The sequence below is a fragment of the Macrosteles quadrilineatus genome, unplaced genomic scaffold (genome assembly GCF_028750875.1).
Source record: "Macrosteles quadrilineatus isolate MER2022 unplaced genomic scaffold, UCM_ALF_1.0 Scaffold_5__1_contigs__length_97177068, whole genome shotgun sequence".
In the NCBI taxonomy this organism is placed as follows: Eukaryota; Metazoa; Arthropoda; class Insecta; order Hemiptera; family Cicadellidae; genus Macrosteles; species Macrosteles quadrilineatus.
The window spans coordinates 46888575-46914144 of record NW_026542598.1 but is presented as its reverse complement, the minus strand read 5'-3'; the positions used below and the strand labels follow the sequence as shown (position 1 = coordinate 46914144).

Sequence of the window (25570 nt, the reverse complement as noted above, 5' to 3'; positions counted from 1 at the left end):
TTAAAAAACGCCATTTATTCCCGCCAAAAAACTTAAAAACACCAAAAAGTATGTAAGAAAAATTTTTTTCTTTAACGGCAGTAAATCTTTTTCTAAGACTAAATGAACTTAAAAAAAGTATAAATGATAATTTTTAAAAGGATTTATTAATAATCACTAGTTTCAGTAGCGACTCCCCTAAATAGTGCAAATTCTAATAGTATTCATGTGTTGAAAAGTATACGAATCTTCTTCTTCATAGGGATAACATGGTATCTTTAAAGCCACTGGGGCAGAGCCCTGATTGAATTTTCTTGAAAACGCTTTTTATTGTAAACGCTTTTTATTGTGAACCTTTGGAGGTTGATTGGAACCTCCATACCAATTCCGGATTTTATGTCTTGTAGTTTTTTAGATATAGTGATCAACGTCTGTAAAATGCAAAGGAGAAAGGAGTCGTTTACAGCATTAAGCTTTATCACTTTTAACTAATTCTATACATATTTGATTCCAGGGAAACACAGGATAAAAGAAACTTGAAATTAATAAATAAAGATGCATGACCGCCGTAAGTAGCCTCTTTTCTTTGGTGATCTAAGACAGGGATGTGGAAGTCTTCAGAGGGTGAGTAACCACAACAGGGAGCCAACTAAACTTTGGCATACAGTATAGTTAAATCATGTTAGTCAGACAGTTCAGCGTTCATATTAAAAACAAAACCAACTATTTTAACATATCTGAAAATATCTAGAACTAATATAGGGAGGCTAAATGTGACTGCAGATATTTCCCTGACGAATGTTTCTAATTTCTTATTAGTTGTACTATTGATCTACTGTCTTAGGAAGTTGTTGTCGTCTTTATACTTCTATTAAATCAACACTATTAAATTTCACAACAAAGAAATTTCCAAATGAAAGGTCATGTTTCTAGCCCTGGAATATTTTTTAAGACAGTAAGAGGGCCACACTTTCAAATTGTCAGATTGCATAGTAGTTTACATGTTTCATTGTGAAGACAATATTTGCAAAGCTCACAGTCTGTCAAAAACATAATTCAAATAAAAACAATACGATCATAAAAACTATGCGTTTGCACAAACATGTATTAGTTTGGCGCAGGGGTTGTAGGACATTAGTATGCTTCAAATCGTAGGAAATAATAACTTTAGCTTATCTTGCGAGCCTATTTTCAAACATGGGGTTACTCATAACTTAAAGCAATCAAGTACAGTTCCATACCTTTAAAACCAATTGAAAAAATAGAAAGAATGTTTCCAACAGCTGTGTCGTATAATAAACGCTGTTAAGTTGTAATTTTCTACATTTACGTTTGAAACAACACAGTTTAAATTCTAAGCACAAGAATATAGCAAATATCCAGCCAACTTCTGCAAGAGTTCCAAAGTCTCTAAGCTCAATGGATGTTTATCCATTGAAGCATTTATATCCTATCTTAACAACTTTGGCTATATATAGTTTTACCACTTAATAGTATATTTCGTACCTAGGGCCGAAAATGAGGTTTTGCCGGCTTCAGATAGTTTTTAAGTTCGAGACGAAGTCGAGAACTTAAATCGATCGAGAGCCGCAAAACCATTTCGGTCCGTGGTACGAACGCTATTTTTCACCACACTATACCCTATTACCACTATTCACCACAATAATAATGCACACTGATAGTCAACACAACTACAACTTTAAGGTTATGTGAAGAAATAATTTGAGGAATCAGCAAAAATAAAAATATATAGTTGCTAGGCAACGGTGACAATAACACAATTCTATTGAAATGCTATGGATTTTGATTATGTATTTAAAATGCATTCATGTTTTAAGTAAGTAAGCGGACAGCTGATTTTGCGGCCCCGGCCTGTAAAAACCTGCTCGGTCCCCAAATTATGGACAGCTGGCATCGCCAGCAAAACGTAACTTTCGGCCACCAATTAACGTATGTAATACAGCCAAAAACATGATAGTGTGGTGAAAATCTTCTTTACTACTACATTTTGTTTTAATCCATACTAATATATGAAAATGAAATGGTGGTTGTGTGTGTGTGTGTGTGTGTGTGTGTGTGTGTGTGTGTGTGTGTGTCTGTCTGCAACTCGATAACGCCAGAACCACTGAACCGATTTTAACATAAGAAACAAGACAAAGAACAGTTCTAAAGAGAGGGAAGCTCAAGTTGAACTAACTTGCAATACGTGTCTTTGATGACGTATTCCGCAAAATGTTAACTTATACATAAATATATCCCTTCTGGAGTGGAGACCATAAACAGATTTTATTATGTTAATTCCTTATTATCGATGCTAACATAAAGTTTTGAAGTTTAAATATTGTTTATCGTAAGTGTAGTAATTTTGGACCCATTGGTGTATCTCCACCAATTTAGCTAACATGTGATCAACAACAAGACAACATCGGCTAACACGGACACTGTTACTGTAGTCTACACTGTCTACTGTACAGGTACGGTACAAATTAAATTCCATATGTAGCTGGCATACTTAAAACATACTTTTTCAGCCCGGTTACTGTGCGCAGTAAAGTAAGTAATGTTTTAAAGATACAGTTACAGATGCTATTTTATATTTTGTTTTACGTAGGTATATTATTTCTAGCCCGAAACCTTTGACATGAAATATAAAAATTAAAAAATATAAATAAACTTAAAAATACAGAAAATTATGGGAAAAAAGCTGGAAAATTCAATCACACAAATATTTACCCAATATTGTGGCATTACCTTTTCTCAAAGCAACTTGAGTATTTAATAGTATATTACGTCACTAGTCCGTTAAAGCTTACCAGGCAAGTAACGTACGATACTTTACATCATACTACGCAAAAAAACTTTCATCAGCTAAGTGTACGGTAAAAAGCTTTTACCGTAAAGTGCACGGTAATAGTATATTACGTTACTAGTCCTGAAAATAAGTGTTTACCGGACGAGTGTGGTCGTTCCCGTGCGAGACGAAGTCGAGTACGGGATTACCATACGAGTCCGGTACACACATTTTGGACGAGTTACGTACGATAGTTTACGCCATAATACTTAATCCGTACAAATCCTTATATATTTCCACCAACTAAAGGACTAATAATCACTAGTCAGAGGTTATGTTTTTGTTTATAACCACTAATTGCCACGAAAATACAGTATAATCAGCTGATTGGTGTCCGGTAAAACTCATTGCAGAACAGTATTACGCAATGAAACCCCATTTGAATAAGCAGGCGGCAAACAGCTGTTTTCTGGACTAAATCCTTGCGTGGAAAGTTTATCAAAATAATGTAGTGTGGCGTAAAAGTACATTACGATACTTTACAATCCGTTTTAATTAAGTTAACAATCACTCTAAATTTATTCATATTTTAAGTTAAACAAGCTGTTACCCACGGGATTCACCCCATTTGACTTCATAAGTATTAATATGCGACACACTTTTCTTGCACTGGAAAAAGTACTAAAAGGGCAGTCACACAGGTTTGCCGGGGATAGCTAACACAATGGCTGGGTAAAGCCAGGGTCTGCAAAGAAGGAAACCACTTGTCCAAAAACCGGGTCTAACCACTAACCAGTATAGGACTGGGTCACACACGGGCACTGTGGACAAGTCGAAAACAAGTCACTAAAACAAACGTGCAATAATCACCACCAGACCTACGCCGATTCTCCACTCTCCTAGGGGGTCGTTGCTGATTACGTAATTAGGGCTTCGTCCTAACTATCCAATAGTTAAGCCCAGAGTGCATAGAACACAGTTACACGACGACTTGCCAATAAAAACCACAACGCGAGTTATCACCAGGCGGGGTCCACTCGGCCACTATAATCCAATACACAACTATAATGCCCAAGCTAACAATCAAACAGTTCACTCAAGAATAATACCATATAATATAATAATACGAGTATACCATAGGCAGAGTGACTAAACACCTAGTAGTTGGTCTCAATAAATACCGAACCAAAAGGTAATACTACAGTAAATACCAGTTGCAGTATTATCAAAGTTTTGAGCTACTTAGTAGCAGTGTAATAATTATAACATACTTTACCTACGACCGTTTTTTAAAGTAACCATTTCAGTCCAGTTCTTAGAATTGAATAGTTTCACTTTACAGCTGTTTACTTTCATATCAGCATAGTTTCATTTCATATCAGCATAGTTTCATTTCATATCAGCATAGTTTTTCTCATATCCACACAGGTAACGGAAAAATGAGGTTCAAGTATTAAGAGAAAAGAATTAAAATTTTAATGCTTCGAACGTCAACTAATCAGCTGATCAGCTGATTAGTTGACCAATTTAATTGTTGATCCGACTTGTTCATGTTGATACTCGCGTATTCTTAATTAAGTTGGTGGAAGTCCAAAAATAAATGAAATATTTGCCGAATTGTACCTGATACAATATTATTTATGGTAAGAATGCTGCTAGCAATGTAATATTTAACGAAGTTTAACAAACACGTAATTACAGAAAATCAGCTGATTATACAACAAGTCGTTGCATCACTTTCAGTAGTGATTGTTAGTAATTAAATCCAGATTGATAGTAATTAAAAATACCCCCGTCGCAGCAAACCTGCATACTAAGCGAATTTCCATTTACCCGGCTTGATTTCTTCTAAAATATTCCCTATAAATTTTCAGATTTATTTCCTATTTAAATAACATTAATTTTAGTGAGTAGTTAGGTTTGCTGCTATGGGGAAGATGTTGAGGTGTGTTTTTTTAATTGAAATATTGATAGCTTAGTATGAAATAAACCAAATTGCCAAATTTGATTAAAATATAAAATATATCCATAAACAAGCAAACTAAAACAGTTTATTTATTCTCCATAAGAATAACATGGGAATTTTAAATTTACATTTTTTTAAATTTTCTCCGTAGTCAATGAACATTCAAAAACACTTCAATATACTAAATTATTTGTTTTTTTAAGCTCTTCAAAATGGTCTAGAGAGAAATTTAGAAATTTAAAGTTTTTAGGGTCAAAAATGAGAAAAACCCATTTTTACCCCATAAAACCCCCCATAAACCCCTGATCCCATGGTCCGATTATGCTGGTTCGCGAACTCGTTCGAATAAATGTAGGTTTACACGTTTGTACCAAATTTCATCAATATCGGATCAATTTTGCTAGAGTTATCGCGCTAACGGACACATATATAAATAAATATATATATATATGAATTTGAACGTATGGTGTTTTTGGCCTCTGGGGACCTCAAAACGAAAAAGTAAATCGGTCCCGGGTCTGGGTCTTACCATGAGACCTACGGTAATAGCTTATTCCCTATATATGGGAAATTCGCTAAAACGGTCGTAGGTAAAGTAGTGTACGTAACTCGCGTTAATAGTCTTTACGACACTCGTAGAAGTTTTTAAGGCACTCGCCAAGGCTCGTGCCTTAAATTTTCTACTCGTGTCGTAAAGACTCACTTAACGCAATCGTTGCGTAAACTACTATTACAACACTAAATAAATAAATATATCTGATAGCCGGTACTGCAATATCCAAGCTACCAATACACTGTATTGGATCAACAAACAAGCTGTTAAGGTTAAATTAAAATCATAAAATGATTTACCGGTAAAAACCCTACTACTACTGCTGCTGCTACTATTGACGTTATAATAGTTAGCTGGGCTTCTGTTAATAAGCTAATAAAATTAGCAACTAGCCTACTGGCCGCGTACTTCCAACTAAGCACGCCAAATCGTGCAGCCTAGGTTTGTCGGGCCACAGAGTTACAGGTAATATAATTAGCTCTTGGCACAAATCAAAAGAATATCTACTATAGTCGATAAAATATATTATTTGCGCTTTAGAGCTTGCCCAGAACCGTCAGGAATATAAGCATAGTACTGTATTATTCCTGACACCTGTAAATCCTAGCTACTGTATCAGGATTATACCAGCACGGTTACAACTCGACCAATAAAATGTAAGATGAATATTATCAAAATATTAAATATCAACTCTTAAACCAAAATGTAGGAAACGTCGTGTACTCACCGCTAGCGGGTCTACCAGGCTCTACCCAGTTCAAACTGCACTGTTCACAAGTATCACCACACTGTATGGTTACCAGTTACCACCACACACTAATGTCCACTCTCCACCAGACACAAGCTTACTGCCCCAAATCGACGACTCGAATGTCTTCCTAGGCTATCCTGTAGTTCCAGGATACCCAGGCTTATCCGAACTGATAGCCGGAAAGAACGCTAGCTAGCTTCGCCGCCGCCGCTTGCTTACCTCAACAACCGCGCGGCTACGAAACACTACTCCTTCGTTAATAATGGACGGATTTTGACTAACGATGTGTCAAAATTAAGTATTTTTGTGTAGACGCCCCCTTTCACCAATTCCTGTAATAAAGTCCTAGGGCTTTGCCCACAGGGCAGCAAAATACCAATGTATTTCTTATGAAGAAAAGATTTTGTTTACTTAAACAGACGAATTATTTGTGTTAATTACAGCTGTTTATAGTAAACACATGATACACACAAGAGCTTTCGTATTCAGAGTGAGTTCGTTTCCAGTTTCGATAACTGGAGTGGAGTGAGTGATTACATAACCTTGAGTGTACTCTTTTGAGTAATCGGAAATATCGAATTAATATGTTATTGGTTTTGAACTCCTGTAATACTTTGCAATTGCTTGAATTCGAACAACAGGTGCACTAGTTTTTATAATTAGGTACCGGTATATGGAAAGTTCCCTTTAGAATGGAATTACGACCTTAAAAGGCAATTTATGAAATAAATTGGATAATTTTGTGCAAAGTTTCTCGTAATGACAAAAATTTTAAGTATATGGTTTATGGGGCTGTGACTTTTAGTTTTCTCAAAAGTTCATGGGTACTTTGGGATTTATTAGGCCTATGGATAGATGGTTTCTAGAATTATATTCACGCAATTAATGTAAAAATAATCGTATAAAGTGTTTTCTATATATTCTTGTTCTATATATAAAAGAGGATGTTGGTTTGTTTGTATATATTTGGCAGTGATAATCTCAGACACCACTGGACCGATGGCCACTGTACTTGGTTCATACGTGTAGAATTTCATTGAATAGATTATTTATACACCATCAATTTAGAGACCCGTCCAAACGGCTCCGCCCCAGTGGCTCTGGAGTTTCCTCATTTTAACCAAGAGTACTTATATTTTATTGAAATTAAAGAATCTTTACAACTGTTTCAACTAAACAATTTGATTTTGTGATATTCAATAGATTCACAAAGTTAATAAATTTACTAGTAGGGTGCAGCACTATTAATCGTTTTAATTCATGACAACAGCATATTTGTACGAAGCATAAACAAAAAGCTCTAATACATGGAATGGATGGATTTTGTGATGGTTATTATGTTTATGTAGCCAGTTAACACTAATATTAAATTAATAAAAGTCTATCTACATACAGCAGATCTAGTGAACATAATAATTGTTCTCTTTAGTGTTCTCGAGCCTCTTGCTATTATTTTCAAGGAACCGAAATTGCCTCTTCTGCATCGACCCCGTTGCAAGGCACGGGTATAGCGGCTAATAAAAATATAAAACTCGTAAAACATTTTTCTGTACACCAGCCGTTACGAATATCTGTCAATTGCTGCATTAATACAAAGCTATAGTTTTAGCAAATTGATCGTTACGATTATTGTTTCATAAATTAGTGGCAAATAGATCGCATGAGTAGAGAACTATATACGTTAAAACTAACTTATCTGCAAACTCAATATCTTGACAATGTCGAAAAGGTTTCTCAGATACAGGAAAGGTCAACTTGTTACAAAATATTTCTCACACCAGAGAGACATTTTCTAGTGTGAAGAGGAGATCGTTTCTATTCTGCTTGGAAAAGTGTACTTTTGTTGAAGCTCTTAGTATCTCGACTTCAATTTTTGATCTTGATAAAGTGTCAGAAAACCTCGACTTATTTTTGAGATCTTGATACTTTTAGATTTTGTTATTATCTTCATATTAGTAGGCTAAGTGCAATATGACTTTCTAAGTATTTTGTAAGAACGGCTGTTTAAGTGTATAATGTCTCACACAAATCACGGTTTATTATTCATAACGTGACAAAACAAATGTGTATGCGTGTTGCTTTACCACATAAATAGATTAGTATAGTTTTATGAAATTGAGTTGCAATAAAAGGTAACAGTAGTGAGTAAAGAGTACTTAACTAGTAATGTATCATTGTCATGGGCTTAAACATATCTAGTCACAGATGATTACCCTGTAATAATATTACTTGCAAAGTAAACTAACTACTCCCGCTCTAAGCATAAACACAAATTATAAAAACTAGTAATTAATATCCAATAATTACAACAAATATCTTGGTAGCTTATTAATCCAAATGTTCAACTTAACCAGTTAAGCCAGGAAGATTAATGTAATATAGAGCGGGTGAATTTACAGACTTTCGCTCTTGTGAATGAACAGCGAGGATCAAATCCTTAATATTTAGTTCAATAACATTTTCCTGACTAAAAACGGTTTCGATCTTTTGTCCTTTGCCATTTCAGTTTACAATTTGTCTATTTCTTCTAGATACAAGTACAGACCATGTTTAAATTGTACGCTTGAATGTGTGTTTTAACCTACAATACGGAATGGGTAAGGTTTCTAGTGCAGCTTTGTGACTGAGTTTTCATAATCAATCCAACAATAGGTGGATCTAGTGTCAAACCTATAAAAGCCACACCTTTACCATGATATTTTTAGCTACCAATTTTTATTTTTATTCAAAACTAGCTCTAAGAGTCTGCAAAGTTTATCTTACCGCTGTGATCAGGTTTACTTACTATACTAAGTCAGTATTACTTTAGTTAGTTGAAATCATACTTCTGGTAGTCAAATATCTTCCGACTTAAGACAAAGCTCACACTGCATAGAGAGCGTTTATATTTTACAATAATAATTGATTTGTTCTTGTACTTTATATGTTTATTTTTTTATTATAGTAGAAGTGTATAATTCACTTCTCCTAAAACAATTTAGTATACGATAGTGGTCATGCAGTGATGTATCTTACTGTTACTCTCGACCCGAATGGTATCTTTTCAGCAATTATTGTGTGCTCTTAAAACAAGCCACAAACAAGTTCCTCTAACAGTTATAAATGTTTTAAGTAATTTGATAAAGTCTTACCATCACAAGAATACCTTTTGTATTCGCCCTGTAAACTGAACATCCCTTACAAATCACTCTTTATGAGAGATATGTACTAATTACAACACAACATGAGGTGATCAGAACAATATAACTTTAACATTTGAACAAATACTTCTTAACTTATTTTGAGGGTTTATCTTTTGCGTAAGCGTTTAATAAGAAGTCCCTTTTAATAAGGGGTTGAAGCAAATATTACAGTGTATGCCACCTGGTGACTGGAAGGTCATAAACCGTAAAGTTAAGATTCGACCTGACGTTATAAATTATCATCCAGTTGACAATACGTTTTTCATCTGCATTACTTTTGGCTGGTTTGAAATTTATTTCACAAATTGAATTCAACGTTTATCACCAATAATAGATCACCTTAAATTGAAGTCGCATAAATTGTGTCACTATCTATTATAAAGGTTAAAGAGATTATGTTTTAGACCTAACTTTCGAATCAAGAAACTTCTTGTGTACCTAATCAGATTTTTCCTTTGTTTCATTTTGCTTTAATGACAATTGTGATGTAAATGAAACATTTACAATGAAGTTACAAAGAGCCTAAAATTCATGTATAAGGTATATTTTTAATCTATCTTTTGATGAACATATAACGAGATTGTAACGAGACTAGGTGGCTTTATAAGTTAGCCCAGCTTTAAAGATAGATATTTTTCAAACTAAGAGGTCAGATTAAATTTTGTTCTTTAAACCAAAGATGGATGTTGTTATGAACATATGAAGCTATAGTTGTTACCATAGCAACCTAAATGTTTACTATTCAATGATGTTTACTTTTTTATTGTGATTTTAATACAATACAGTTTACTTTTATTTCAACACTCTGTCTTCTTACTATATTTCAAATATTCCACTCAAGTCATCTCAAATATTGATGAGTTAAGACGCTTTCTTTGCTTAGTTACATACTATGCAAAATTCATTTCTGACTTCTCTTCAAAAACACATCCGCTACGATGTTTGCTTCGAAAAGGAGACAAATTCTTTTGGTCAGCTGCTGCTGGAGCCTCATTTCTGAATCTGAAATCTGAACTTTGTAGTGATACAGTTATTATTCCTTTCGACCAGCGAACACATAACAGAAGCGCTACTCGGAGCGCAGGAGCGTGGCAGTCTTATGTACAAGCCGGCGAAACGGACAAAGATGGCGGCGCTAGCCTACCTGTCGGGGAAATAAATATGTGCACTCGAGTTTGAACCTAAATATCTCAGAGATGAATAATCCAATTTTGTTGAAACAAAAATTAAACATAAGCTGGTTTAAATACATTTTACGTGGTAGCAATAAAAAAATCCGTTTACCAGAAAAATGTATATTGCTGAAAGATCCTAAATTACCGGTTTTTAAGAAACTCTGCACTAACACTGAAGTTTAAAATTTAATTGTAAACAAACAACTGAGCCAATCGGCCTGCCAGTTGCGGGAGAAATTTTTGTTTACAAATATATATCTGTTTAAAAAACACCTTTGTTCGCATTATTAATCTGTCATATTGGTGTTATTTCTTGTGCCACGACAAACATGATGGTATTTTGAACGAAATTTTTAGCGTCTTATTAACGATGTTAGCATACGTTTTAAAAATAAGCATCAGCACAAAAACTATCGTGAGTAAAAATTTTAAAATGCATGGAACTGGTAACAATAAATCTACCAATAAGCCATAAAAATTTCAGAAAGATTGGCTCAGTGGTTTGTTTACAATTGAGTTTTAAACTTCAGTGTTAGTACAGAGTTTCTTAAAAACCGGTACTTTTTAGAATCTTTCAACTATAAAAATGTTTCTGGTAAATGGAAATTTGTTTAATTGTTACCACGTAAAATGTATTTAAACCAGTTTATATTTAATTCTTGTCTCAACAAAATAATTAATCTCAAGAGATATTTAGGCTCAAACTCAAGGACATATTTATTTCCCCGACAGTAGTCCCTGCGTGTGCAGCGCGGTAGTCGTCTGCTATGCTTGATGAGAATAGTGTAGATATAAAGTTAATGATATTAGTGCAAAGGAAAACAATGTAATTGAGGACTTGACGAACAAAGTACTTGGACAATGTGTAGGAGTAAATTTGTTTCCAAATAGTACATATTTCTCAGGATATGAAACAATATGGACAATTTTTATTGGATCATTTTTGTTTAGTACCTAATTAAAATTATTGCTCAAAAATATTTCAATGTTAGAGTTCGCTACTACTGTAAAGTTTAATAACGAAAGTTTTCACAAAAATAAAATCAGGCAACATCTCAATAAAACTGTAATTTTTCTGGGACAATAAATTGAGTGTAATTTAACTTACAGAATTATCTTTAGTTTATCTTGGATGATATTGAAAGCTAATTAGTCCTTAAAAAGTTGTGCTAAACGGTTGAAAATTCTTCATAGACAATATGTTTGAAAATTTCTTTAATATATACAATACTAGCTGTTGTACCCGTGCTTTGCAACGGGAAGAGGACACAAAATAGAAACATTTTAATCTTTAAATCTGTTGCATATAATATTTACACATCCGCCAACGCTTTTAGAAACAAAATTCAACTTTTATGGCCTTAATAGAAACGTTTAAGTTATGACTTTTAAATCTGGTAAGTAGTGGATACCACCATTTCATCTCCCTTGATTACATATATTTTTATTTATTACTGTATTGACATTTTAAATTTCAATTTTGAAGTTTCTACTAATTATCTATCTATCTATATATTAATAGGCAAGCATGTTTCTTTAAAACCTTTTTTCTCAACTCATGTGCATCGTAGGGAAAATCCACGCATACCGTTAGAAAGCTATTTTCCTGTAGGTGTGCAGAATCCCTTTATAAATTTAAATAGGCTCAAAGATAAGCGCAAAAAATGAGTTTAAAAATATGAAAAAATTAACATGGATCTTATGCGTTGCCATGCTGGTGACGAAATAACAACGAAATATAAACAGAAAATCAAAACAAATGGAAGAAACTCCAATCACATGTTTTATTTACAGTGTGGGGTGAAAATAGAGAAGTGAGTACATTACATATTTTTGGTCGAGTTTCGACCACGGGGCGTGCTCTCGTACTTATTTAATACGCAAGCACGATTTTTGTGACAATTACTCCTCCGAAAATACTGAACCGATTGACATGTTTTTGGTGTCATTGGAAAGAGCGTAACGTGAAGTTGTGCAGGAAACCTCCTTTTCAAGGAAATAATTAGAGAGTGAGGCCCTGGGGCCCTTTAAAGTTTCGTATTTCTCCATAAGGATAACAAGGGAGATTACTTTTATTTACAGAAACATATGTTTGTTACTTGAAAATAGTCAAAGTCTACTACATAATAATTGCTGTGTATTATGACTGTTAATGTATACTAAATTTCAATCAAGGTTTGTGTGCCCTAAACTTTACTCATAATGGATCTCACTACTTTATTTTCATGCTGGGAATAGTAAAATTTAGTTGAGAATAAGTTACCATATAAAAAAACTCAACTATAATAATTGATGTATTTAAAATCACAAATCTTTGACATTATTAATTCATTAGAAACGAAACAGCTGATCGAGAAATCAAACAAATCATATACTTCATATGAATAATGTTTTTACACAAACATGGTTTTTTTAACCAATAACTTGATTCTTTTTTACTTGTGGGTGTATTTTGAGTTTGCAGTTATGAAAGCACCAAGCCAAGTACCTTTTATCTAATTTTCTTTATAAACTAACAGTATTAATAAATTACTACATGAACTTTACAAGTTAGGTAATCAATTGTCAGTATGCCAAAGGGAAGAGTGGGTTCTCGAAAACAGTCGAAGGCAGAGGCACCCATCTAGAAAATCCAACTGAGTTTTTAAATACCTATAGAGGTCAGTGGATTGCCAAGACACAGATTATACTAATAAAAGGAGGCAGTGGTTTGATTGATATTAATACATCAAAAAGGGCCTCATTAATGGCACAAGGCTTCATATGATCAGAACGGTTAACAACAATGTAAAGTAGAATGTTAAGTCCTAACATGGAACAAGTGAGTAAGGACATACTTTGATTTCGAGGACAACAAATTTGCCTGTCTGAAACAAACTTACCTTTTAAAATGGAAAGGTGCTAATTTCTGTTATCTTTGGCATTTGCAGCACAAGCACTTTAATTAAAGAGCAGCGGTGTTCTTAGCCAGACCAATTTCAGTCATGAGCAAATATATACTGTATATGTTGTTTTAAGTAAGGCTACATCTTTTAATAGTAGGATAAGCATATTCATTACAGAAAATTCTGACCAGGGTAATATTCCTGAACGTAACTTTAAGACTAAAATCGTAGTATTTATGGAAGTGCTTTTGTGAAAAAAATATTGTTTTTTAGTGTTTATTTTTAAAGCAGCATTTTATGACCCTCATAATATGCTACATAGGTATATGCTACATCCAATGCCTATTGGTTTGATATGATAAAATGTGTTGTTAAATGTGTTTTTAAAAATCTAAAAAAAATAACTACCCTGTAATATACTTGAACTTGAACACTTATTAATTTACTAAATATAATACACATACAGCTAGAAAATGGCTAGATTGCTTTCCTTCTAATGCTTTATTATTACTGTATTTAATTTTCGACGAGTCAATATATAACACGATGAATTTGTTCTCTAAATTCATATGTTTTTGCGGGGCGTTGAGCCGCACAGGTTCACTAGTTCAATTTAAATGAACATTTTTTTAAAATTTCACTCTTCTTAAATCACAAATCCTTCCATCTCCAGTTTCTTCACTCACAATAAATCATTAGCAAAACTAAGTAAGCTGTTATAAACTTCAGAAATATTGCTGTGCCTTGTCAATACATTCTTTTGAAATATTAAAGAAACTATATCTATAGGTAGGCCCTACTATAAAAAATTAAAAAAAATAATTTAGCATTAAAGACAGCAGACAAAACTAATATGATTATCAAAGCATCAAGGACTAAAAAAATTAACAGCAAATACAGTATGTTTCATTGCATCTCTGATTCTACTCTACAAAAATATCAACTTAATATACAAACGAGTTCTTTTAATCAGTTCCATCCCATTGCCTTTACATTTTCACACTTACCATAGTAAACATAGTAACAGATATTTCATTGATTTTAGAAACAAAAGAACACTGTGTAAGCTACTGCTTAGTTTTATGATAGTTTCCTTGGTTTAATTTAATCAGTGGTGTAGCAAAACAAAAAATAATAAATTTATCAAATAAAGTAAATGTGAAAATGTGAACTGGAAGCTATGTTAAGATAAAATAAGAGTATTTTGTATTACCATTTGATAATCAATTATAGTTACACATATTAAACAACAGATAAAAAAAATCAACGACTTACAATTTAGTTATTGATGATATTCTTTAGTTTAATTTAAGCATAGGTTTAGCAAAACACAATAACATAATTTACCTAAATATATATATAAAAAACAATGTGATGTGCAAGTTATGTTAAGTAATCTAACACATGTTAAGCAGTTAGAATTTATTTAAAGTAGCCCCCAAATTTATATAAAACATCTATACATTTTAATTTTCATACTGTTTCCATGAAATCATATCAATAACATTATTTTCATAGCTTAGACGCTTTAAAAAATCCAAAGCAGAGCCGGAGTTGATACAGCAACGGTTATAGAATATTTTTTTATATAATCATTGACATAGTTTTAGAATAAATAATCCATGATAAAAATTTAGATTAATGCAGTTTAGCAGTTATTCTTGTTTACATTTAAAAGTCAAAGCAAATGTAAACAAACATTGTTAGTGTTCTCATCGCAGCCATAGAGAGCAATCAATATTTACTTTTAAAATCTTCGCCTCAGTACTTTTAAAGCCAAAGGGGCAAAGCCTACGGTCAGTATCGAAATTTGAATAGTCCTATAATGGTCCTTGGTATGGTAACTATATTTTTGTAAACTTTTAGCCCAGTTGGTTCAGTAGTTTTTGCACCTATTAGTAATACACATACAGACAGACACCATTAGATTTTTATATAATAGTATAGAAGTATAGATATAGATAATAGTATAGATTACAGTACAACAGTATAAATAAAACATTAAAACACTGCATGCTAAAATGTATAGACGACGGCCCGCCGGGCGTGGCGCGAAGCAGCGGCAATGGATCTCTTTTGTACCTAAATTTTTAGAAAACCGAACATGATAAAAACTTTTGGTGAATCGGATAGTTAAATTTGGTTATTTATCCACAACTTTCCCTCTAACGAAATTTCTCTGAAAAAAAAAATAAAAAATTTCCTCGCAATACAACTTTTTCATGTCTGAATCTGAAAAATTAAGCTACATAAGTGTTAAACATATTTATAACTGAATTACTATCATAACTAATAATTTTATATTAACACCATCGTTTTCCTCAGTATCATATCTACAAGTGTGCAAAATTTCGGAATTGTTTGTCAACTATTAATGTTGTTTATGATCGTGTATTTGTCGCGGGGTTTTTAATGCGAACTGAGCTCGCGGGTCAGGCTGTATGACGGACCAAGATGGCGGATTTGGCCACACTTCAGTGTATTTGGTTAAACGCCGTGTCATCTCTATTATTATTATTATTATTATTATGTGCTCGCTGCTTTCGACCCATCAAAACCAGTTATTCCCACAACAGATGCTAGCCCAACTGGAATTGCTGCAATACTCAGTCATGATATCGATGGTCAAGAGAGACCAATTGCATATTCATCCAGAGCATTGACTCAGGCTGAAACCAATTACAGCCAACTTGATGGAGAAGCTCTAGCAATCATCTACGCAGTCACCCATTTTTATAATTACGTTGTTGGTAACAGATTCACTCTCGTCACCGATAATGAACCATTGTCACATATTTTTCATCCAGGACGTGCCCTGCCACGAATGACATCATCTCGCTTATTGCGTTATTCTTCATTCCTCAGTGGTCTTATGCAGTTCGATGCAAGAAAGGGAAAGACAATGAAAACGTGGATTGTTTGTCTCGAAGCCCAGTTCAATCATCAATTTTATCTGAACTAACATTCGACAAAGAAATAAACACAATCAATGCAGAATAAACCTTACTTCAAATCTCCAGCACAGTGATAACGGCAGAAACGATAAAAGAAGAAACAGCAAAAGACCCTGAGCTACAAGTTCTTTTGTATGAACTGAAAAATAGTTGCAAAGATAGCCCTTATATGATCTCAGACAACATACTTTTCCGATCAGATCGAGTCGTAATTCCAAAATGTCTTCAAAATCGAATTCTAAATGAGGTCCATGAATCACACCTCGGAATTACTCAAATGAAACAGCTTGCTAGAAAATGTGTACATTGGGAAGGTATGGACAAAGACATAGAAAGACTAGTGAAAAGCTGTGAAGCTTGTGCTAAAGTTCGTCACAATCCACCAAAAGCCTCGGTACATCCGTGGGATCAGCCCGATGATAACTGGGAAAGAGTGCATATTGATTATGCTGGTCCATTGGATGGAAATTATTTCCTCATGTGTGGAGATGCTAAATCAAAGTGGGCAGAAGTTCGCATTCTTCGAAATGCTCCTTCCTCAGCAACGACGATGGCACTACTTGAAGACATTTTCTCGATCCATGGGTACCCCTCGTTCTTGGTCTCGGACAATGCCACTATATTCAAAAGTGAGGAATTTATCAACTACTGTAGAGGGTGGGATTTTCCAAAAATGTACTGCCCCTAACCATCCTGCAACAAATGGCCTGGCGGAACGAAACATACAAACTTTAAAGAGAAGACTTATTGCTGCTGCCGATGATCCAACCCCAATTACTTCAAAGTTACAAAACATTAAGTTCAAATATCGAGCAACACATTTGGTATCAGGCACGACTCCAGCAGAGTTGTATTTGAACAGGAAGATTCAGATTAGACTTAACACACTTCTCCCTAACCCAAAGGCAAAACTTCCATCAAAATCAATTGCTCCTCTTCGCGTCCGCTCTCTTAAAGTGGGGGAGAGGGTTCAGGCAAGAGTTCACCTGGGAAATAAAGACATATGGCAATTTGGTACAGTCAAGAGAAAATTAGGTCAATACCATTACATTGTTGAATTGGATTCTGGACAAAGTTTAAAAAGACACATAAATCAATTGATATCGACTTTTGTATCTAAGAAGAAAGTTACCTTTATAACACACAACAAACAAAATAGTTCTGTTGTTCCAACCACCACCACAAGAGATCCACCCAGAGTCTGAATCAGATACAAATAATCCAACAGAACTAGACGGTACTCTAAGGGAAGAAAATCTAGACAGACCTCAAGTCACAGAACAAAAAGAAAATAAATTAACTCGTCCTTCCAGACAACGCAAGGTTCCGTCCTATCTTCAGGACTTTGCTCTCCAGCGATTAAGTGGGGGAGAATGTTATGAACATATGAAGCTATAGTTGTTACCATAGCAAGCTAAATGCAGTTTCTAAATTAGCTATTAGCTAAATTAGTTTCTATTGTTTCGTATAAATTGATAATTAGACCAATTTGTTAGCGAATTTCCTATTCAAGGGATAAGCTATTACCGCAACATTCTTTGATGTGCCCAAGCAAGTGCCAAATCCCCACAGGAAGCTAGACAGAACCTGGTAAAAATATTACCTCATGAAAAAAAAATTAATTTGCACCCTCGATAATTTTTCAAATACTTTTGCAAATGCGGGTAAGATATAAAGATTAGGCGGTAATTCTCAAGATTCTTTTGCAACCATATTCTTAAAAACAGGTTTGACTCCAGCAAATGTTTATTGATAAGAAAAAAATACTACTTCGTAGGTATTGTTTTATTATTTGCAGTCAGATGCTGGGCAACAATTTTAAATGTTCATTTCGATATCTTAATTTGAATTTCATCCTAATCTTTAGTCAACTTTATTTTTTTGAGAAAGAAAATACTTTGCAAACTTTTTTACTTTTTAAACTTATCATGTTTTACATTAGGATAGTATCTACCTATTGGTAGTACGGAATCTAAAGTCAATACTTAAACTAAGTTGTTATGATCCATGGTTTCCCCTTTTTCAATTGTTTTGTGATTTGTCTCATTACCATATGATTTCTCAATAAATAAATATAAAAACACAACATTTCAATAACATCAAAACACAAATAAAAGTCAAGGTACAAATTCGAAGTATAATTAATTGTTCCACAAGATCTAAAATTATCAAGAAAGAGTTCAAAATTTAAGTTATTATAGCCATCTTGGAGTTTTATCTTCAACTGATAGGTACGTATTTTTTTTTAAGTAGACCCTACCCATGCATATATATTTTTTTTTACTCAATACTATAGTAGTTGAACGATAGTATGTTGCTATGATGACAGTAGTCTTCCAACATAAAAAAAAAACTATTCAAATGCAAGCTAATCCATTTAACCCTAATCAAAATAACAACTATCAAAGTTACATACTCAACTGTGTTATAGTTATCATAGCAGAGAATGGTCTACAAATGTCAAGCCCGCGTTATGATTACACAGGGTGCCTCGTAAGCCTTATGCATCTACCTCTTTGTAAGCTAAGTTCTTAAACTGTTTAAGTAGGCTGTGTTACTTATAATACTTTAAAGGCCAATCCGTCTTTTATATATTGATTATAACTAACAGTAGGCTAGTGGTAAAACTGGCCCAGTTTTTCAAAAAGAGGAAAATGTCAGGATGAAAAGAATTAAATGTGTTCTGAATTGGGATTTCAAGAGTTCGTGACTACTGTTTGCTTGTTCAATAGATACTTCCGTATAAGGAAATTCCCTGAAAACTAGGATGCAATCAGAATAAGACAGGCACTAAAGGCTTGCAACCATCCGCGTGCCGCAAATGATAATCCTCCAAAACAACTCCTATTCTTTTATTACCAATGGCATAGCCTCTTTATAACAAGAAAATAAGTATTTTTATCAATTTTCCCTGAGATGAAAGAGGACAAAAGTGTAGAGTCATGGTTATACTGTACCTACAACAAAATCAATAAGTTGAAATAATTTGGTGAAATGCATTGAATACTGATGTGTAACCAATGGGTAGCCGTTAGATGTATACGTAGCCACAAAGTAAATATTAAACTTCATAAAGGTTCTTCAAGAAGAACTGTTTATATTGGAATTAATACTAATTTGAAAAAATAATTCATAAAGGTTGGTTGAAAAAATTAACATGTTTATGTGAAAGAAACTCAATTTTGTAATAGTATTGTTCGTATCAAAACTTAAATAGGCCTATTTGATTTCTTTTTGCAGTGTGATTCAAAATTCAGATAATATTCACTTGACAAAATGGTAAGTTAACTTAAGTATCAAAATACTTACATGTAGATGAATAATACGGAGTGTTTCTTTTAACCCAACCCAAATCACAAGAGTACTACAAGACACTTTTTAACGACAAGACAAGTACATAATAAAAAGTGCTTGGAATATATTTATATAATACTAGGGGAAACCCGTCGAAATCGACGGTTACTTTCAAGGCTTACGTTAATTCATCTAACTGCGATGAATTGGGTGAAATATACATATTTTGAGCATTTAACATTGTTCAAAGAGTAAGTGTAAAAACAATAACAATATTGCGTTAGTTGCCAAATTTGGTTGTTCATTCAATGATTAAAATATTTCCTATCCTGTACGTCATCGGAGTTATTATTAGTATGTTATATGGTATATCTTCCTTTGGTAGAACCTTTAAATAGTATTTAAATCGTATTGGTGGATCTTTTGTAGCTAAACACTTCCGTGATTTCATCAGTGTTTGAGAAAAAATATATGTTGAGAAGACACGTTCTAACTTCAAAGGGAGGTATATCCGTTACAGTGTAAGTTTGATTTTCCTTCGTCACGTCGCGTCAGTTCATATCGTACTTCTATGCCAATGAATGAACCCTCTAGCATAGTTTTGAGAAATTGACTGTGGGGTTACTGATAAAGCTGGAATTCCTTGACATGGGGGATGTCAGTTAGTTGTCTCGGTCTCGGCCTTATCAATAACATAAAGTTGTCAATATAATCTCTCTACGGAATGTTAGGTGTAGTGGAATGCATGAAGTTGGCTTTTATTCTTGAACTGTTAGGGGCCTCCTAGTTCATTTGATCTTGGCGGCTTCATTGGCAATAAATAATGCAAATGACATAGCAATTGAACATTTCCAAAAAGCAAAAATACTGTAAAATGGCTGTTAAGTATATATTGACGTTTACATATTGTTAATCAACGTATATGATAAATACTTTAATCCTTTAATACGTTTTTTTATGGCGACCATTCATAGTAGGTAAGCCAAGTATGAATGGAGATGAGTGTAGGAAGAGTGGCGCGATCTTGAAGTCTTGTTAGTTACTAAGGCCGACATTCCTTAGATACAGCTGTTAATTAATAGCCCATACAGCGAATGGCAACCAAGGGATCTACAGTTTATAGTTGAATTGGAACCAAATTTTTTTTTGCATTGGTATTTATGAATTGGTATAATTATCAGGATAGCACTGCGGGTAGTCGTAGTACTCACTCGTGCGGACGTTAATCCACACCAGGGAGTATCGCATCCACAGTGCATTCCTATAAATATCCACAATTCGTGACCTCCTAGTAGCTGGATTACAGGACGACGCCACCCGTCCCAGTCAAAGGATTATGTGATCTAGTTTAAAAGGAATATGACCTTTCTGTCATGACAGTAGCTGCTTAAATAGTATTTTCTCTTTGTACCATATTTTACAGCCAAAATGTCGTGTTATTTTCAATAATGTTACTAATTCAGTGCGCCAAAGTCCGTAATATAGGCTGGTGCAAATTATTTGTCAAGATAGGTACCATTTTAGGCAATGTTTCTAAGTTTGGATTTTATTAGACACAATAAGAGCAGATATTTCTACATAAATATTTGATATTTTGTAGAATAATATGATAAAATGTAGGCAAAAGTGGCGAAAAAGGCACATACCAACCCGTACAATAGATATAAGATAGTTCAATAAGATATAATTTAAGAACTGCTGTGATAAAAGGATTTTCCACTGATTTCGTAATGGAACGTTATATTGCAAAACATGGCATGATAAAGAAGAAAATCAATTTTAAAATCAGAAAATAACATTGCAAATACTTATTTGGTAGAATTCAACTCCCAATAAATATGTGTTATTTGAAATACAATTTAAAAATGAACAGCTGTTTCATTAAAAAGTATTATTCTCATGGCCAAAATGTAAACAACTCTGTGGAGGGATCTTTAAAGGCTTCTGGGGCAGAGTCCTAAGGGATTTTGCTTAGTTTTTCTTTTCATAACTCATCTACAGACCAAGACCTTTCTTTGGACACCTCTACCAAGTTTCTACGCCCAACCGTTCTCTCAAATTAGTGGGGACAAAGTTTCCAATCAAATATTTAGATTCCCCCATGTTAATCTTATGGGAGAAACTCCAACTTTGATGGCCTGTGGGGCAAAGCCCGAGGATTTTTACTACATGAATTGGTGAAAGGGGGTGTCTACACAAAAAATATTTTATTTTGACACGTCGTTTGTAAAAATCCGTCCATTATTAACGGAGGAGTAGTGTTTTCAAGAAATCGCCTTCACGTATTATATATAAGGATACCATACCAATATTATTATGTAATATACCAATGTATTATAATGGTATCCCTGGTTTTCTTATTTCATTGCCGATCAGCTAGTATGCATTGTGGTGTAGTTAGTTATCTATGAGGTTTGGTGATTTTAGGAATTATTGGGAATAAACCCCAATATGGTGTTTTCGCAAGGCCGGAAGAGTAGGTATTGTGAATTCCTTAACAGCGAAAAAGATTGATTTAGTGTCAAGAAAGGTTTGAAATTAAGTTTCCAGTTGTGCTCCTTGTTCAACTATTATTAAGTCAATTAACCAACTCTTTATTGGCTTGTAAAATAGTTACGAAAACTGTATCTAGAAAAACAAAATAATAAAAATAAAACGTTCACCTGAAACACGTACCAAACTCTAATTTTGAGCTTTTGAAAAGGCAACCAGGGATGCCAACATTAAATAAGCTTGTCTTGTCATGAAGCAGGGCCTCACACTGCTTCTAAATAGGGGTCCGTTTGAAAAAATCGTCCCTAAATAATATAGTATCTAGTTATAAAAAAGAAAAAATTTAATTATGTTACAAATTGATTGAAGACATTAATGAAAAAATGCCATTCCTCATAAGGCCCGGGACATTTTGAAAGGGCTACATTTTGGTGAAGGCCACTATAAAGCTTTGGCTGAAATAAGAGAATTGCCGTCAAACGAGTTCTTAAAGAGAAAGTTAGCTTTTTAACTTTGTGTTTTCCGATTGAAATCCTCTCTGTAATATAGTGTATAGCCTAATATTATTCCATATTTTGTGTAAGACACCTGTTTTAGTATGATTAATATTGACTTGTAGCAGGACAGATCTAGCGAGTGGGTAACTCCAGTAGAGAACACTTCAAACGTTGCCAGAGTAAGTGGACTCTTCACTATGTTCAATTTCAAATCATCCTCTTTTTTATTTTATTTACCGAGTCAAATAGTAGTCCCCTAGCATCTCAAAATAGTAATACTTAAAATCAAAAGCCATAAAATCTTCTAACCGTCGTAATGTTTTAAGATTTGGAGATGGAAAATTGTTTAACGCACACTAAGTATATTCAGACCAAAATTAGGTTTATGCTAGTGATTAGTTTATTGAAATATTTTTTTAAGGAATCTATTTTCAGTGAAACTAGACTTAAAATATTATTTTTGTCCTGTGTTCAAGGTTATCCATTTCTTGGATCTAAAATATGATGGGATCTCCTTAAAAACCTATTATACAAATGATTAAAGTACACACTTGGTGACACTTTAGAACTTGTTGCTCATGCTATATTACTTTCGAAATATGTACCTTAATAAAACCAGTAATACGGAAAAAAACTCAAATTGTCTATTCGAATTCTTTATTTTAATATTAGCTGTTACAATTAGCCTAACTGTTGTAAAATAGATAGTTTGTGTGAAAAGTTACAGTTGTGCATTATTGCAAACCTGAGTACTCAGCCAATTACCAAACGATTTTGGACAAGATAAAAAATCATAACAAAAACTATATATTTCATCTAAAAAATTTAGTTAAGCTGGTTTTGAATTAATAAAATCTAACCTTTTCATCTATTGTGTTCACAGCAAACAATGGCCATGGTCATTCAACCACAAAAGGTAAGAACACGTTATCAAACTACTGTACTTAACATAAGAAATGCAGTATGGATTGAATTTTACATTAGACATTTAAAAATGAATTGCTGTAGGCCTAAATATGAAATATATCAAAATGTGGTAAATATACTAGGCTATTTTATATAATCAAACCGTTGTTTTTGCAAAAATAGGCTAAAAGAAAAATCTAAAAACTATTTGGTACACTGCAGATAGCCGATCTAAAGTCAAAGCACTCTTGGGTAATTCTGAGCAATTACTTGGTCAACCCCTAACTTTTTTCATATTTTACTACGGTCAGAAGGATGTTTTCAGAAAACCAGAAACATATAATTCAAGCCCCGCAAGGTTAGGTTAATGCATAACCTAACCTAACCTAACATAACATAACGGTACTGTCACAACTGGCCTTCCACGGCAACCTGTACGATGGCCTTGCGGAGCTTAAATTGTATGTTTCTTGTTTTCTGAGAACATCCTCATGACAGAAGTAAAATATCAGAATTACCCACTTTTGACTCCAAGCTGTTCAGAACAGTCCTCAGTGGGAGGGGGGGGGGTTGGTGGTAAAAGTTGGAAAAATGATACTTTTTTACTTTTTTTGGTGTTTATTGAATATCTCAGAAACTACTCATGTTAGCACAAAACACGTTATACACACACAAATTCTAAACAAGAATAGTCTTCTCCATTATCTTATTAAAGTGAGCAAGAAATATTGTGTTCAGTATAGTAATGAGCATGTGCAATCTTATATACTTGAGATACATTGCTGCGGATGCACTGCTATGTTATATAAATATAGACATTTCAGATATAAAGATTCTACTGTAAATTTAACCATACTTTTTCAGTCCCGAGGTTACCAAATGCCACTTAAGTCTGGTGTCTTATTGAAGAGAAGAATTGTAAGAGTTACTCTTCCTGGCGATGGAATGGGACCCTCTATTGAAGATGGGCATGGTCCATTCCTGGACCTAAAAAAGGGCAATTTGCCTAATCCAGAACAAATTCAAGGAATAATCAGAGGTCTAAAACAAAAGATGCGGCTCATCCAGGAGGAAATACATGGTGGACCAGTTGGTCAACTTGGGCCTTTTGATTCAAATATCAACATGTTGAAGGCAAGTTTTAGGATTTATCAATATTGCTTAGCATGGTTATTAAACTGCTCTAATAAAATGTTGGTAAAATTTTGTGGAGTAAGTTTGTGGGTTCACCTAGTAGTTTTTAGTTTTGGTACATTTACAAAAATAAATTATAATTGAGCAACACATAATCTAAATTTTCTGTTACTAAAGTCCCAATAAAAAAAAGATATTGAATTTGTTTTACTATATTATGATCAATGGTTTTCATATTCATTTTGAATTTGAAAAAAGTTATTTCTTTTTTTAAACATTAATTACAAACCAATTTGATATAGAAGAAAACTGGACAGTTTGATTTGTAACTATATGTCTTAAGTACTCATTAATTCATAATAACTAGATATTAAAATATCTTAATCCATAAAATGTCGTAGTCGAAAGCCATTAAAATACCGTTAACGAGTGGAAGCCTCGGTTGTAGGCTATTGGAGCCGAATGTTTAAAAATATAAGTTTCTCAGTCCTAAACAACACTGATTCACAGCCTTTTCTCCGGTTGTCAAAACTTAAGTACAATTTGTTTCACGCAGAATCTCCGGTTCCCGACCTGGATGATGCCTATTTATTTATTTTCATTGGCAGTTACACATTATTGTAGGCTTACTTGCAATTAATTAATTCCGTTATAAAAAGTCACAAGGTTATTAATTTAACTTGATATTTTGTTTATGGATTCGCTGACGAAACGTAATCGGAGATCGTTGCAGTATTTTGTAAACAACATAACAGCTGATCGTTATTTTATAGATGACGAAGTCTCTGAACAGATGATTAGTACGTAAGAAGTAAACATTAAGAGAACAGTTGAAAATTCACAAAATTGGGGTTTTGAACGTCCGTTATTTTATTTCCGAGCCCAAATTTGAATATCTAAAGACATTCTCGCCAATTCTGTGAATACAATTAAACTATTAAAATCGTGATCGGTACATTACTATAATTTTCTCTGAGTAGGCTTGTAAATTAGAATTATGGCGTTACAGA

The 25570-nt window shown here is 33.6% G+C and overlaps 2 protein-coding genes and 1 long non-coding RNA gene across 3 annotated transcripts in view; all 3 read left to right on the top strand.

Moving 5' to 3' along the window:
* The first annotated feature begins 16552 nt into the window (after window positions 1–16552).
* Window positions 16553–16924, top strand: LOC128995574 (uncharacterized protein K02A2.6-like). The gene has a single exon (XM_054420592.1). It carries the CDS (start codon window positions 16553–16555, stop codon window positions 16922–16924), a length of 372 nt encoding a protein of 123 aa, XP_054276567.1.
* Window positions 16925–18379: 1455 nt separating this feature from the next.
* LOC128996034 (uncharacterized) lies at window positions 18380–22697 on the top strand. Its single transcript, XR_008491011.1, has 3 exons — window positions 18380–18467; window positions 19477–19515; window positions 22643–22697. It is a non-coding gene; the product is annotated as an uncharacterized LOC128996034 (long non-coding RNA).
* Window positions 22698–23409: 712 nt separating this feature from the next.
* LOC128993943 (uncharacterized) overlaps window positions 23410–25570 on the top strand; it is a 95231-nt gene continuing 93070 nt past the window's right edge. The window contains exons 1-2 of the mRNA XM_054418086.1: window positions 23410–23436; window positions 24291–24560. Of these exons, the coding sequence (XP_054274061.1) occupies window positions 23410–23436; window positions 24291–24560 (297 nt within the window). The remainder of the gene's footprint in view (window positions 23437–24290; window positions 24561–25570) is intronic.

Coding starts and splice junctions, on each gene's coding strand:
- LOC128995574 (XM_054420592.1), top strand. CDS start 16,553: ATGGACAAAGACATAGAAAGACTAGTGAAAAGCTGTGAAGCTTGTGCT.